Source organism: Chenopodium album, chromosome 3 (genome assembly GCF_948465745.1).
Source record: "Chenopodium album chromosome 3, dcCheAlbu1.1, whole genome shotgun sequence".
Taxonomy (NCBI): domain Eukaryota; kingdom Viridiplantae; phylum Streptophyta; class Magnoliopsida; order Caryophyllales; family Amaranthaceae; genus Chenopodium; species Chenopodium album.
The window spans coordinates 80,210,766-80,227,134 of NC_137836.1; the positions used below are offsets into that span (position 1 = coordinate 80,210,766).

At 35.8% G+C, this 16,369-nt stretch overlaps 1 protein-coding gene across 1 annotated transcript in view; it reads right to left on the minus strand.

Moving 5' to 3' along the window:
• Window positions 1-732: 732 nt before the first annotated feature.
• LOC145624415 (midasin-like) overlaps window positions 733-16,369 on the minus strand; it is a 47,339-nt gene continuing 31,702 nt past the window's right edge. The window contains exons 46-76 of the mRNA XM_081677444.1: window positions 15,965-16,078; window positions 15,426-15,578; window positions 14,009-14,188; window positions 13,748-13,927; window positions 13,566-13,667; window positions 13,250-13,483; window positions 13,052-13,171; window positions 12,653-12,734; window positions 12,432-12,562; window positions 12,180-12,344; window positions 11,329-11,404; window positions 11,124-11,236; window positions 10,517-10,596; window positions 10,179-10,292; window positions 9,500-9,568; window positions 9,233-9,389; window positions 8,099-8,229; window positions 7,931-8,025; window positions 7,342-7,622; window positions 6,775-7,032; window positions 5,975-6,196; window positions 5,697-5,855; window positions 5,350-5,571; window positions 4,663-4,950; window positions 4,451-4,582; window positions 4,137-4,346; window positions 2,311-4,026; window positions 1,941-2,222; window positions 1,569-1,850; window positions 1,274-1,402; window positions 733-1,187 (exon numbers count right to left, since the gene is read on the minus strand). Of these exons, the coding sequence (XP_081533570.1) occupies window positions 1,155-1,187; window positions 1,274-1,402; window positions 1,569-1,850; window positions 1,941-2,222; window positions 2,311-4,026; window positions 4,137-4,346; window positions 4,451-4,582; window positions 4,663-4,950; window positions 5,350-5,571; window positions 5,697-5,855; window positions 5,975-6,196; window positions 6,775-7,032; window positions 7,342-7,622; window positions 7,931-8,025; window positions 8,099-8,229; window positions 9,233-9,389; window positions 9,500-9,568; window positions 10,179-10,292; window positions 10,517-10,596; window positions 11,124-11,236; window positions 11,329-11,404; window positions 12,180-12,344; window positions 12,432-12,562; window positions 12,653-12,734; window positions 13,052-13,171; window positions 13,250-13,483; window positions 13,566-13,667; window positions 13,748-13,927; window positions 14,009-14,188; window positions 15,426-15,578; window positions 15,965-16,078 (6,510 nt within the window). The 3' untranslated portion in view covers window positions 733-1,154. The remainder of the gene's footprint in view (window positions 1,188-1,273; window positions 1,403-1,568; window positions 1,851-1,940; window positions 2,223-2,310; window positions 4,027-4,136; window positions 4,347-4,450; window positions 4,583-4,662; window positions 4,951-5,349; window positions 5,572-5,696; window positions 5,856-5,974; window positions 6,197-6,774; window positions 7,033-7,341; window positions 7,623-7,930; window positions 8,026-8,098; window positions 8,230-9,232; window positions 9,390-9,499; window positions 9,569-10,178; window positions 10,293-10,516; window positions 10,597-11,123; window positions 11,237-11,328; window positions 11,405-12,179; window positions 12,345-12,431; window positions 12,563-12,652; window positions 12,735-13,051; window positions 13,172-13,249; window positions 13,484-13,565; window positions 13,668-13,747; window positions 13,928-14,008; window positions 14,189-15,425; window positions 15,579-15,964; window positions 16,079-16,369) is intronic.

The following is a 16,369-nucleotide window of genomic DNA, read 5'->3' on the forward strand; positions in this document are numbered from 1 at the left end:
AGAACAAAATTTGGAGGAATGAACCAGAGGGACCGGATATTTCTTCTAGGCACGTATCATAGCCGCTTTCCTAATACTTTATTATCGACCCTCTACGAAACAACAGGGTTAACACGATATAACAATTGGGATACAAAGAAGACACAATTGATTTTGGTTGTTTATCAAAATCAATCTACAAGAAGTTTGTGAATAAGTGTTCGTAAAACCAATTAAGAGAAAATACTATAGATAAGTTCTCTCAAAAGAAGCAAGTTAAATGATAATCTCTTTTCTCATCCTATATCCATATATATGTCATATAAACTCCTATTTATAGAGTTTATTTGAAGAGTAGTTAATATCCAACGGATGTTTCCGTTCACAAAGCAATATGTACAAAACTGTAAAAAAACCGTCAGTTTTGAACCTTGCCCTGGCAAACCCGGCAAGGGCGCCCTACCGGGCGCGAGCAACATCTCAATGAAATTGAGACAATTGACTATCTTACTCGTGCTCGCTCTACAGGGCATCGTGCCCTGGCAGCCAGGGCGAAGCACAAATTAGTCAATTTTGCCTTGTATTGTCACTTTAATACATCTTGCCTTGCCATACCTCTAACTCTCTAAGTATAATCATTATACTTATCCTCCTCAACACCTAGCATAATATAAACCTCATATATGAACTCATAAGCACATTTATCTATAAATGTTCCAACAGTGTGTGCTAGACTGCTAGTATACTATCTTTAACAACCTTAGCTTAGATGATGTTGACATGCCAAAATACAAGAATACTTTCCAAATTTAACAAAAAAAAAAAAAAGAAAAAAGAAAAAAGAAGAGAGAGAACCCCATGTTGGAAACCAGATGGTTCGACTATGAATGAAGCAACTCCAATTTAATTATAATCCCAAGTCCGTGTAAAACGGAGAAGATAAGGGCATTAGAGAAACCAGCTTGATGCATTGAATGAGCATATTACAAAACTGTCAAGATTACATGATAGTCTCTCTTTCCTATATACATTCTCGTATATGATGTTTTTCCGGTCATGTATCAGCCTTTCTAAACCTATTCTTTTGTATAATAAGCAAATGGCAAATGTAGTAATGTACTTTTCTCTCTCAAAACTTTTCTTAATGTACCTATGACGAAAAGCATACATTTCAGCTAGTCTCTTGATTGTTGCACCAGCTCGAGCCACTGTACCAAAACCAGGTGTTAGTATAGGATACATGGAGTAAGAGGCTAAGGGTTGGACAATTTTAGTAAAAGTTCAAAGAGAGTACCTGTCTCAATAGATCAGCTAGTGTTCTGGGGAGCATTTCAATATTTCTCAACACAATGTAGTATGGGAACGGAAAAGAGTCTAGATATGGAACAGCTTTCTGAAGTAACCCATTCTTGAATATATAATCCTTGATTGGAAAAAAAAAAAAAAAAAAAAGATCAGATAACATTTATAAACCCATTCTGCATAGGCCTAAGGATTTTCAGTAATCCATAAATCCCCAAATTTGAATTAATTTTTTAGATGCTAGGCCTGCATGACTAAATGCAGCGAGTTGTATAAGGGAAAAATACCTTGCAGTCAACTATAGATTCTTGAGCACTATCCAAAACTATAAATGCCACCAGACAGTTTCTCTGCAACAGGTCTCTCATGAACCTCTTCACCTTTTCCTTGTTGTCATGAAACCGACCATCAGCAATGATCAAAACAAGCTGTTGCAACGGGTTCTGTCCAGAAGGCAGTCTTGCATTAGCCACAGCCTGTTCTAACATATTGTTCAGATATTTAAGGAGTTCAACCATAGGCTCCTCTCTTAAAGTATTCTCTTGATTAAATGTCAGGCTTGAGATCATCTGTTTGAATCAAAGTTCATAAGAGAAGATTAAATTTCGGGTTGAAGATGGTTTTCGGAAAGATAAAGAAACATAAAGTATTGAACTGACCTTCATTCCAGCTTCCCCAGTTAAGGGCTGATCAAAGTCATGTAGTAACCTGATGTTTCCTTCCTTTCCAAAGCTCGTAACAGCTAATTTCCCCACCTCAAGCTGAGACAAGGCACGACACACAGTGACCAAAGCTTCAACGGCAAAATCACCACAGCAATTTTCAGACATACTACGAGAATCATCCACCACGATCACAACTTGGTAATCACGTTTATTGGGTTTGGTACGCCTCAACCATATCTTATCTTTCCGGTAGTGGCTAGCAATATATGGAATTACCTGCAGTTCAACAGGGAAGAATATGATGAGTTTGAATGAAAATAACATGAAAAAGACGAGGGAAAGATTTGAAGTTTCAATTGCTTACTTTCTTCATATTGATCCTTTTGCCAGTCCTGTAATCCCCTTGAAGCTTGCTAGCCAGTGTAGGTTCCATGACTAGACGTAGCTGCTCGGCCAACTCCTGAGACAGCCTCATTGTGCGGAGCTCGTACTTTCTCCAAAGAGCACCAGCATTCATATTCATCTCACCAAGTTGCTGAGCAAGATTCTGCACTTTCCCTGGTTCATCACCACTAGTTGAAAGTTCACTTAGCTGGTTCATGTCCTGGGTCACGTAAGACTTTCTTACTGAAACTAAACTCTCCACAGATTTTCCTGGACTGCCATCGATCTTTCTCTTAGCTTCTTGAACATCTTCTACAGGCAACTCATCATGTGAATCAGATATATTGATCTTTTCGTCAACCCTGCTTGTAGAAATTGGACGACTGTGGATGGCCTCAGTATTAGAATCATCATCACGGAGCTCGTCAGGTTCATTCTCCTGAGCAGTGCACCCATCTCCATCAGGCTTGTCATGGCCAATATTATGCTCCATCTGATCAGGCATTGCAGACCCTAGTGCCTGAGCAGTTCCCTGATCAAATTCAGATGTAAAACCAAATTCATCCACTTCCTGATCATCCATTTCGTCAACTGTCTCCTCATCTCTTTGTGGAACATCAGCAGAAACCTTCACTCTATCTTTCCAGTCTTGAAGAGCATCCCCAATGTTGCGCAGTGGGTTTGGCTGATTTTTCTGGAAGGATGACAGATCTTGCTGTGGCATGGACTGTGGTTGATCATTGGATAGTTTACCCTTTGATGAGTTTCCAAACAGCATTTCCACCTGGTTGGAGTTTTCTGATGAGGCAAGGTCATTCTGAGTATCAGTGCTCATAGAGCACTGCATTTCAGGTGCTGTACTTATAGTTTCTGCCTTTTGCATTTCACTCATTGTCTGTGACATGGGCTGTGTGTTAGGAATATGATCGCTTAATAAGTCTGAATTTCCCTGCTCACTGATGTCTTTATTAGGCGCTGTCAGATCCATATTGCCATCCTTGTCATCTTTGTTCTGTGAATCATCTTCAGCTTCTTCACTTAACATGTTAGACTCTGCCTTAGCTACAGTATCATCTTCAGGGTCAGTGTTATCCCCAGGGTCTCCATTATCCATATCATTGTCCCCCACATCAGGTGTATCTTCTTCCATAGTATTGTCCTGGTCTACTTCCATGTTCTCAGTCTCATCAACAGAAGTTGGATTTGGCTCATGGAGATCAATGTCAGTGGTGTCGGCATTAGCCTCTTCTTGGTCAACATTCATTGAATCTGGATTATCCATGTCATCAGTGCCATCTTTACTAGTATCCGCGTTACCATTTTCATCAGTTGCATCATTGTCTCCTTCTGTGGGTTCATCTGTTGTAGCAGCAGCATCATCTTTAGCTCTTAGCTCCCGGTTATCGAGATCTCTGTCTTTCACTGAAGGTCCTGACTCATGTTTCTCATTTGTATTATCAAGATTTTGATCTTCTTCCTTGTCACAAAGCTTTTCATCTACTACTTCACTATCGTCCCCAGTATTCCCCATGGCACTATCTAACTGCTCATCCTCATCTTCTCCATTGTCATCATCGTTATCCTCATCGCCAGTATCCTCACTCAAATTGAAGTCAGGAGCATCAAAATCATTCTTCATCTCAATTCCTTCATCTTTATCGTTTGGTAATTCATTTAATGCATTTGGCTCTTCTTTCTGCAAAAATAAATTGAACAATTTAGAGATGAAGAAATAGGGAAATTATAAATAAGTCCCACAGATAAAATAAGCACAAATGAATTAACAGCTACCAAAGCACAACACACCTCTCCAGAGGCCCCAAGGAGCTGATCTTCATCAGTTATTTCATTGCTCACGTCTTTCACTCCTCCTGTTCCTTCTCCCATGCCAGTCCCACTAGCATCTTGAGTTTTGTCACCAAGGGTATCATCAACTATGTCTTCAGTGCGTACACCATAGCCTTCAGAAAACAATGAAGCAAATATCTCTGCAAGCCTATGAGTCAAAACGGATATCTGCAAATGCAGTTCAAGTCAGTCAGTAATTCAGATGTTTTGACCAACACACATCAGTACCAATAGGATGGAAAACAAGAATTAGAGACTTTAGAGTAGCTAACCATCTCGTGGACAGCCAAAAAATCAAGCAAAAGACCATCACTAAAAGTCAATATCAGAACCAGCAATTCCTTAAGATGTTCAAATTGCAGACCAGTTTCAGAAGATAAATCTGAAATACTTGGTATTTTTCCCTACAGAGAAAAAATAAGATTTGAATATGATTAATTTAACAATATTATCATTCCTAAAATACCAGAATTACAAAGCTTACAGTGTAAGAAATTAATTTATCAAGACTCTGACTAATAAGATCCAGCCGGAAGTTTGCTACAAAAGAATCAAACAAAGGTTTCCACGATGTGATCTTCATCAATAAAACTTCATCAGATGCATCCCTGTCACTCCAGGATCCTAGTTCTTTGAGTGCACTGCCAATATGTCTAAACATATCACTGAGTGATGCATTTATTCCAGCTTCCAGACCAGTAAGATCTTCAGCAAAAGTTAAAGGTTGGTCACATTCTTTCGCAGAATAAAACTCATTTTCCACATTTTTTCCCTGCAATTCCAAACAGATTATATAAGCTTCCCACAGCAATTAGTTCATTCAATTCAAAACAGTAGAACACAAAAATTTTAATCAAGATCAAATGATCAATGATATAATTTTGTAACAAAATTACCATAGGGATTTGGATCACAATCATGATGTCCCCTTCCCCACCTCTAACGTAAAAATAACAAATAGAACACTTCATAAATTCTAACAAAAAATTGAAGGGAAACTTTGATTTGTGATAATTCCCTCCAAAACAAATGGACATAACTCCATCACACAATAATGGTCTCCTTCCATCCATTTTTTTCCCCTTGTCTCTCATTTTGCTCTACAAAGTATGAAAGGGAAGGTGGCTGACAGCAAAGACCAGGCCAGCATGTTGTAAGAAAAATCACTTACCTTTTCAATTATCTCTGAAAAATGACCAAGTAGAACATCTTCAATTGATTTCTTGTTAACTCGCACGCGTAAATCAAGAACATGTTCTTGAAACTCCCTTATGAGCTGAAAATTCTTTTTGACCAACTCTTCCATATCTTTGCCAGCCACAATAGGGTACATTGAATTTGATGCTTTAATTGCAGAATTATCATCACCAAGAAGTTCATTATCCAGCAATACCTGTCAGAAATCACAATGACACACACCATAAATACCCTATATACAAAACTAATTCTGATTAATTTGAAAGAATGAAGATAAGGAAGAGGGAGAGCAGAAGAGATGGATAAGTTCCAAATGCCTACTTTAGATTTCTCAAATGCCGGACTGAATTCCTCAATGAGCAAAAGAATGCCATTTGCTGCATCTTTAATGCTTTGACAGCCACTCATATGGGTATCTTTAACTGTTTTTAGCATCAAGGATTCTTCTCCCAGCATAGAACAAAATGTATCAAAAAGTTCCTGCATTATGTTTACATTACAGATGATTAGATGAAGGAAATGTAGGTTTGATGAAACATAACTAGATAACCTAAGTACCATGTACCAACCACCAAGACTCTAGGGGCATAAAATCTTACCTTTTGCTGCCACATGCATCTAAAGAGAACTTGTTGACTAGCTAAAACATTGACTTCGTCAGTACGTCCTTCAGCAATAGAATGACAAACCAAACACAATTTTTTCAAGCATTGTACGCTTCTCCTCAAGTGTTGCAATTGGCTACGCAGATCATAAGCAGCAGCACGTTGCTCCATTTGTATCATTACAAGGTGTTCAAGGAAGCTATTACACCGATTAACCTACATGAGACATCATATAAAAATTTTAGATGCATATCCAGGTAATTAAATTAAAGTGATGAGTGTGTCCATGCTGTGTTTTCCATATAGTGTGTGAACTGTGAAGCATGGCTTAAAACAGGTTAACAAGATACTATTTTCGAATTTGTTTAAAGGTTGTCTCAAACTTTAGTTGATCCAAAAAATTATGACAGCTGAAGAAGGTAAAGTCTAAAACAGGTTAACAAGATACTATTTTCAAATTTGTTTCAAAGGTTGTCTTATACTTCAGTTGATCCAAAAAATAATGACAGCTGAAGAAGGTAAAGTCTTCATTGACAAGGTTTTTCATGAATTTTCTTACAACCGAAACCTCCATACTTCTGTGTTTAGATTTCTTCTGATTATTCAAGCAGGAAATAGCTCTAGAATGTGGTCCAACATCAACTTGGAAGAAGTTGTCCTGTTCTTTCAGTATCTATTACTTGTTCCTCAAACAGCCACAGAGGCCACATACAATGAAGATACGGTTGGGATCATTACATCACAAATTAAATCAGATCAAAGATCCGTCCTATTGATTGTTGCATGAGATTTACCTGATCCGGATTAAAATCTTTGTGAAAGCTAAGAGATATCTGCTGCACATGTCTCACTGAAGCCAAACTTTTGAAGTAGTATTGATTAGCACACCTCCACTTGTCTTCTACACTAATGTGGTTTGAATTTTTAATGAGGTTTGAGGCATTGAGATCAACTTCCTTGAAAGACAAACTGTCATACTTCAGCAACAAATGTTGTACATCATAGGATGGAAGAAAAAACCACCAATTTGATTCTCCCTGTTTAAACTTTTCCTGCAATTTTCAAGTTGTCAGTACATTATGCAAGCTTAGATACTTGATCCGAGAAATCAGCACTCCTTCCATCCCAATATTTCTGTTCATTTTGGGTAATCAAACTTTTTTAGGAGATGATCCACATACAGTTGATTAGTCATTGTATTTTCAAATTTAAATCCAATACAACATAAGAGTAAATTCTTGATGTTAGGGCAACCTTTGGGATATACAAATGACAAATATAATGGGACAGCAGAGTAGCCAAAAAGAAAATGAAGAAAAAATTTAAACCCAGGACACAGAACGAGATTAAAAGGTTCTTACATCTATTAAGGCATACTTTGCAGTGAACAATGGACTGTTCTCCAAAAGCTTCTGAAGGTTAGATTTGTGCTTTGATAGTCCATGACTCTCCAAAAGCTTCAGAAGATCTGAAAAAGCCCTCATCTTTACTTGAGATTTCCCTTCATTTTTCCACATATCTGCACTTTCGGACACAGCTCTACATATTATTTCTAGATTATGCCAGACTTCAATCCATTCTTCCTTGTAAGCAAGACCAGGAGACTTCAAAGCAGAATGGTACTCAGCATTGTTGGCATCCACTGCATAATAGAACGATTTTAATTAGGTTTTGGAAAATTAATTCCCAGGGTGATCATGTTACCAAGGCAGGAAGGAGATCCTTATAGAAAGAGCCACTTATTGAGTGCGAGAGGGTCACACAGGACTAAACCAAACTCACAAAGTGTAAGCTTAGGCTCATAAAAGGAGCTTAGAAAAGGGTTCCACAAAGTTTGGTCCCCTGATATTTTGCACTTGATATGACCCTCTGCCACCACAATTAATAACGAAATCAAGAATATCAATGAATTAAATATTTAATTTGATAGGCAAGGAAATCTTTCAGTACCATCACGTGACGTATGAATATTTAATTTTCTTTCACCATGAAAGTACTGTAAGGCATCATCAGCTTTAGTCTTCCAGTCTTCATACCAAGTTGTCCTGTACAGAATAAAATATGTAAGAAATAAGCATATGTTGATATAAAAAAGAACCTAGAGATAAGACAATTTACCTGTAATCAAAATGAGATATATCAAATAAAGAAAGTTCTTGATCCTTGTCAGGTGAGTGGTCAAACTTCTGGGATTTCAAACCTTCAGATTCCTGAGTAAGGACAAGCATAACTGGCTGCTGGAGTGCATCCTGCATCAACATGAATCAGAGGTGAATGATATAAAAACTATTCAGAAAAGGAAAGAACAACGAAAATAATTCAACAGTAAGCTAGAAGGGGTATGTAACTTGCTTCCTCAAATAAAAAATACTTGCTACATATCCATTTAGGAAGCCTTTTCTCTCTATTTTTCCTATAAATAGAAGCCAACATCAGCAGTAAATACCCACCTGTTAATTTCTTTCTACTTATTCACTCCACTTTAGAGTCATGTAATAGCAACAAGAAATAGAGGGAGAGCATAGTTTGAGTAATAATCCTTTTCAGCAGCGCATTTTATGAGCTACTTGATCATCCATTGGACAAGCAAGAAAGTCTCAGTGGTTCTATTGGTCAGAAAGTCAAATTGGGATTTTAATATACCTCACACAGTAATCCTTTTACATTATTAGAGCCTTTAAAGCTACTTCCACCATCCCATTGATATGTCAATGGTCTTATTTTGGTTTGTCTTACTTTGTTGTCCTCTATTTACCATAAACATATACACCTTATCATGCTCTCCTAATTACACCCTCAAACAGATTACGAATCAAATTCCATTCATTTATTATATTCATGCATGTATGGAACAGCTATGAGTATGACTTCGATAGAACAGCACTAGTTTATGATTTACAAATACACAAGGATACAAATATTGCTTTCAGATAAAGAGTATGGAAAGAGATATTTACTTATAGGTTTAGACATATAACCATTAGTGGAACAACAACACATACCAAATTAAATATTGCTTTCAGATAAAGAGTATGGAACTACTTGGATCACGCCAAATTAAATTCAGTTTCAGCAGAAAATTTATTGATTGGATTATTACACATGCAACACATACACTATCAGCAGACTAAGAGGAACAACAACTACCAAACCTTTCAACAAGAAAATCAGAAAACTTCTACAGATTTGACTTGTTCCAGAAATGTCAATGATGTTTAGGTACACAACTGCACAAGTAAAGAAATTACTTACAGTGTACTTTTGTATGAGTTTTTTCAGCTTTTGACGATTTCTTTTTGAGATTTCAAGGGACACAAGCTTTTCAGGACGATCCCATTGGCAGAGCTTTAAAAGTTCTTCCAACTCTCTTTTTATGTTCTTAGTGCTAGAGGCAATGTGATTCATAACCCTATAGAAACAGATATTAATATCATTATCCATCATCAACATAGATTAGAGAATATTATATAAGAGGGATTCAGCAGAAACAAGAAATTACTATTATGTGAAAAGACTTACACTGGCAGTGATTGCATATAGAAACCAAAAACATTGTATAAGACATCTCGATTTTCCTTCTGTGTATAACTGCACATTTAAATGAAGTGTGTTCATATAGCATTATGGCATGAACTTGAAAGGCAACGATTTAATAAGTTAGTTGTAAAATTGGAGGTAGTCAGAAAAGCCAGCATCAGGTCACATGTTGATAACACATATGATGCTTTTGTATTTTCATTCAACAACAGCAAAGAGGGTTAAAGGGAAGAATCAGTAGTTACTGATAATTTTATTCTTTGAATGGGCTAAAATTGCAAAAAAAAAAACAAAAAAGAAAAGAAAAACACAATCGAAATTTGTAGCAGAGTTGTTCTTTGGAGACAAGTACAATCTGAAGTCTGCCAACAGATGCAAAACATAGATGAAATGGACACTGGAAGACAAACATAACGATCACGTTACAGGTCATAACAATTTATCAAGGATTATATAGATAATTGCAGCGCATATAATTACTCAGAGGCAAAAAACCAAGCAGTAACCAAAAAAACCTTTGCAGAAATGAAAAAAAAGGATATTAATTGAGGCAAAAATATTATATTTAAACTTCACTTGGCCATAAATTAAAAAAAAAAATGAAAAATAAAAACAACATAAAAAATTATACAGGGGATCACAAAGCGCAGAGAGTAAATACCTAGCATAGGATCCCAGGCATATGCCATAATTAAGTTGCCCACAAAAGGAAAGCATGAGTTGCAGACGTCTTTTAAATTCACCAACACTAGATGTTCGAATAAACTCCTCTAAGCTGCAGGGACATGTCAGACAACATTTGAATCAGTAGTTGCTTCATCTGGAGTTGCACATTGTGGAAATAACAATTGCATTGTATTTCAATTCCTAAGAAGGGGCTATATAAGCAACTTTTTGAGATTGTAATTAGTGAAATTGATAGGATGTTGTAATTCATCAATGATTTCAGTCACACAAAATTTAGCCAATTAATAATCACTACGATTGCAAATGACATGCCTTTGCAGGGTGAATTGAGTATATTCAGCAATATCTGTAGTGCTTTCTCGATGCAGAACCAAGTAAAGTGGAAACCATAACTGCATCAAAAAAATAAAAAACTCATCAATATGCCTTGCATTAATAGAAAATAGAGGGGCAAAAGCGCAATATATGATACTGATACTATGTTAAAATGGTAGCCAAACAGCTTGATGACATCAAAGTTTACAATACATAAATTACCTATCTACTAAGACACTATAATAAAACAACTGGATCCCTCTGATACTTGGCCTATACATGATTCATTTGGTCACCCATCTTGGTCTTACTTCTTGGCTCAGGTGAATAAGATCTAAGCTAGCACTAGCCATATACATGTACTAGGGAGTGTCATAAATTAAATGAGGATAAGCCAGAACAGAACTGTAGTCTGAGAAATAAGAATATTCAATGCTCATCAGTTTCAAAGCCCAAGAATATCACCAAGATTCTACTGACAAGATTCTGAAGAAGACTAATATAAGATCATCAACATGCATACTAACAATTTAAAATCTTGAAACCAAAGAAATTATCTTTGAGATTTTTTAAAAAATAATAAATAAAAAAACCAGACAATTACCTTCACAGCATTCATCTCAAATTGAATAAGAACATCATCCAACATGGTTTTCCACACATTGAACTCCATCTTTTGAAAGGACGAAATAAGAGCAACAATAGGTTCTAGCTCATCTATCACAGCAAAACCAGAATAAAGTAAATGATCCAAATTATAAATGAAAAGTAATTAGTGATCTTGCTCATGAAAAAGCCATGTGCCTCACCAGCAAGAGGGAATTTTGCACCATTTTCCTGCAGTAATATCACTCGGCTAACCAAAAATTGCATGCCTGATAAAGCCTTAAGAAGATACAAGAAGAAAAAAAAAAAAAAAGATAAGCAAAAGCAATAAACTCTTTCAAACTGTTTAAAGGAAATAATCAGCAGAAGGCATGCCAAACTCTAAGTGCAGATCTGAATGTTCAACATAGTAATTCTGATATATTTGGATATAGGGACACTCTTTTTTACACATTCCCTTATAACTCTAATACAACTTATCTACCAAAATGTAGTGATATTTAGCTGCGCTCTATTCATGTAGTTATATTTAACTGCGCTCTATTCATGGAGCTGGAGTTCCAACTTTTCAAATTCCACTATCTTCCCCTCTATTTTGAACCATCTTTCACACTTCAGCCACCCTAATACCCCGCTTTACCGCAGGCGCACTAATCCCAACATCTCAAAAATAAACTCATATGCTTCCCATTTAATTACCAGATCAAGGATTGACTACTCAAACCCTAGATCTTATAATTTGATGGTGTACAACAAAGTATGCGATTGTTTTTTTTTTTGGCTCTTTGACATTTTCTCTGCTTCCATATCTAGCCGTATCAAAATGCAAGTGGCATGTTTGACCTGTAATTCATACCTGGATCGATTTTACACCAGTACGGTGAAGAAAATGCCACGTTTAAATAACATAGATATATCAATCCAGAGTTCAATGAAAGGTCTTTTAATCAAAATTGTTATTATTCCAATATCTATCAACATTGATACCTCACCTGCATTAAGTTTCTACTTCAAAGCACAACATCCAGAACCTATGAAAAATAAGTCTAAATACCTGAGCAACAGAGGTGCTCGGAGGAAGACCCAATAGCATATCAATAATATCGAGGATCTTTTGCAGTCCTGGATGCTCATCTCGCAGCTCTAACAAAGAGAGAACTTTCTTCCTAAGAGCATTGATCAACTCCACCATGCTCGCTACGACAGCAGGATTTGGATCCTAGTTGAAAAATGATGTTATGTTCATTGTAGATTGTAACAATGGATTAACAGTCGGAATGATGTGTAGGAAAGTAGGATTCAATACCTTGTAAAAATTCGGTGAAACAACTGTCACATTGGATAAAGGCTGCATATGTTCATGCTCGAGACAGAGGCGAAGCATATGCTCCCCGACAAGTTTAGCATCCAAAAAGGAAACAGATGTTCCCGTAAAATCTAGACAATAATTTAGTCAACCAGTAAATGATTTTTACATGAAACCTTGACAGATCATGTTAAAATTGCTTTGATATTTGCAATTCTTACCTTTTAGTAATGTTGATCCAAGAGTATAAGATTTAACAAAAACATTCAGCTTGTCTGCATTAGACATCTGGACAATACCCATCTGCAAGAACGGAAAAGTAAGTGGCTAGCATTAAATAAGAAGTTTAAGAAACATAAAAAATATATTATAAGACAGAACATGGAATATCATAAAATAGAAAATATGACAAATCAATCAAAAGGAGAATAAATTTAGGACTAATGATATGATAGTTTTATATCTAATGCTAACAATTAACTACAGAAAACTTGGTAGCAAGGAGAAAGACATAATATCAATCCAACATCAACAGCAGCAAACCCTTCTGACAATGCTGGACACAAAAAAAACCAAGGGAAAGAAGAAAAACGATAAAATTAATATGTTCAAGAACATACAGTTTCAATAAGATTGTTTGATCCAAATAGCTGATCATGCACATTCACCATGGTGTTGAGTATGGATTCTGGAATAAGATTCCAATCTCCAGAGCTTTCAAACTGATCAATAGCATCTTTCTGCACAATCAGGAGTTTTGTTCAAATTCCGAGCACATGAAAAATAAAAAATAATGTGGAAAAAGTTGAAGGATTTACCCCTTCAGGAGATATGGTATTCTCTTCTTCATGTAACAACTCCTTCCATTCAGTGAAGCTATCGCCCGAAAATGAATTGTTCAGAGATGATAAATCAATCTCATATACATTATCTAGCTTAAAGGGGCGTGGCCTGAACTTGTACAGCTGTGTTTCATTGTCCTTCTCAGTTTTCTCTTGAACTTTGGCATTGCTCCACAATCTCGTAAAGAAGTCAGATATCGTATCAACAATCTGATTCAACGAAGTACATTGAAAGAAATGAGTTCTCCATTTGAATTAATCACAACCATTAAATTTAAAGGCAAATCCTCACCGCAAAAGATGCAGCATCCAGCATCTTAGTGCTACTGACAAGTTTCACAACATGCCCTAGCATGTTATCCAAAAGAGAAGCTTCCAATCGGAAAGATGTAACCTGATATATGTCAAAAGAAATCATTAAAACCATAACTTTTATCAAGAACTCATGATGCTAGAGTTACTAGAAACACAAACCTTTCCTCCATCTCGTTCAGTTGATTTAATAACCTTTTTCAATAAATCCACCTTTTCCATCCTAGTGCATGCTGAAAAATCAACAGTGTAAAAGGGGAACTCAGGTGTACCATAGTTTATCTGGACTTGTCTCTCAAAAGGATGTCCATGAGGAAATCTCATGATTGAATAAATTGCATCCTGAGTACATTTTTTCTATTAGTTAGAGGTGAAGTAACAATGTAAAAAAAATGAACAATATCAAAGGGAAATGTCTAATACCAGAATGGGATCAATTTTGCTTTCTTGCATTCTACCAAGAAAATCTGCCTGAAGGGTACTTGACAAGAGCAGTGCCAAACCCAATTTCATTTCATAAATTGCAACTTGAATTGGCTGAATAATATCGACATAACAGTCATACTCCTCTGATAAGCGATCGATAAAGCAGCTTGCAGTAGCCTGAATGTAAAAACATTGCTAGGTCAAACAACTAGGTTCCGTTTTAAAGAGAAATTCCCTTTGGGATGATAGACACCACAATCAAATGAGGTTACAAGTAAAGGTGGGCTAAAAAGGCAGTTATAAGATGAATGCCAATTTTATTTATTTATTTATTTTTATTTTTTTTTTATTTTTAAAAGACAGAATAGTATAGTACAAATGCTGCTTAAATCATCAGATACATCACAGCAGTCTTAGCGATATTAAAAGCAAGGGCTAAAGTGCCATTATAGCTTGTGCAACGAGGTGCCAAGTAACAGCTGACTATGTTAGAGAAACAAAAGCCTATAATATAGATAGAAGAACAACATTATCAACTAAACAAGGTATGAGGCAAAGAAAGTTTCTTACCATATCCTGCAGAAAACTGAAAAATATATTACAACAAAGCCATCTAATGTATTAGACACTATAACTAAAATCAACTTATGAATTATAGTTTCCAAATCAAACACGCCCTGATATACAAGTAATGATACAATTAATCATAATTCCATTGGAAAAGCTGGATATAACTCGCATTTCAGCTAAGTTAAGATAGGGATACTTTAAGCATGATTTTGGTATGATTATAATACAAAATGCTTGAATTTAATAGCTCAAAGTACTAGAGGGGCATCTTAGATATTCAAGCCATACGTTATTAAATAATAGGCAAAGGTGAGTCGAATATGAAAAATTCTTAATAGCTCAAAGATATTACAAAAATGGGGGGGGGGGGGGGGCAACGAACTTAAGAAAGGGGATAAAAGATGAGAGGGACCACAAAAATCATGTGAATCACTTAAAACCCATGCATATTATATAAGAGGCCAGCATACGTATATTGGATATTTGCAATGTATTATAAGTCTTCAAGAGAAAGGATGTAATAGATGTGATACTTAAAGAACAAAGGAATTGTAAAATGTTATATCAAAATTAACCTGTTAGTTGGTAACTGATAATTCAATAAATACCAAGAATAATAAGTAGTTGATTGCAAGATGCATAAAAATTAAGAATACTTAATCTTAGTGCAGCTTTCCCACTCCCTTTGATTATAATAATAAAAAAAAATGTACTATCTGCACCAATATTTCTCGTCCTACAAGTTTCTTTTTTTTTTTTTTCAATTTTTTTTTTCTTTCTTGCAGGCATGAACATGAGCACAGAAGGAATAAATCAATTTTAGAAAGAGCAAATAAAAATGTACCTGCCAGTTGCTAGCTTGGTTGATAAGATAAGACAGGTTGGTAATTTTCCTAGACTGCTCCAAAAGCTTCAATCCTGAGTTAACATTCTCAGAGAACTCAACACACTCATCCTTTAATTTGATGAATTTTCCAGGATCTGAACGGTATACAATCTGAAACGGGAATTTAAACCTTTATAAACCATTAGGTTAAAATACACAACATAAAAACTAGATTTCAGGCTTCCATGTACTCCCAAATTCCAAAACATAGTAGCTTGATGACATGAACAAATTGCAACTTTAACAAAGGATATAAGTACTACATTAATTCGAAGAAACCATCAAGCCAAGTCCTTGACATCATATGACCATATACTTTTTTTGCATAAACTGGCAAAGAACTCCACAAACTCAGTAAGCAGACGCCAAATAAGCACACTAAAAGGAAGAAAAATCTTTTGAAATCACTGGTACAGTATTTAATCTTTTTCTTTAGTAACAGTATTATACCATGCAACATTGCAATGACACTTTGCATTTTAGCTTTTAAACAGTACCTTTCTTTGCAACCTTTTACACTCAGTCTCATGTTTTTTCAACAATTTTGCTCTTTCATCATCAGAATTTCTTGTTGAAAACGATCCCGCCTGATAATGACATTGATGTCTGACCTGAAATTTTCAAATGAAAGGCATTCAATTTTGAAAGGCTTAAAGTTTGATCTGAATAGGTGCATAAGCTCAATACTACTAACAATCATTTTTTTCTAAATGCTTTGAGGACTTTACAGAAGTATTAATATACTACGAGAGAAGAACCATTCCCGCGTTAGATTTTGCTAACGTACTCAAGACTAAATTAGTACACTGGTAAATGTTAGTCACTTGTAACTGGTTGTGTATCTCAATTTAATCAATAATGTTGCAAGAAAATAGCATGGGCAACAGGGCTTAACTAAGGGG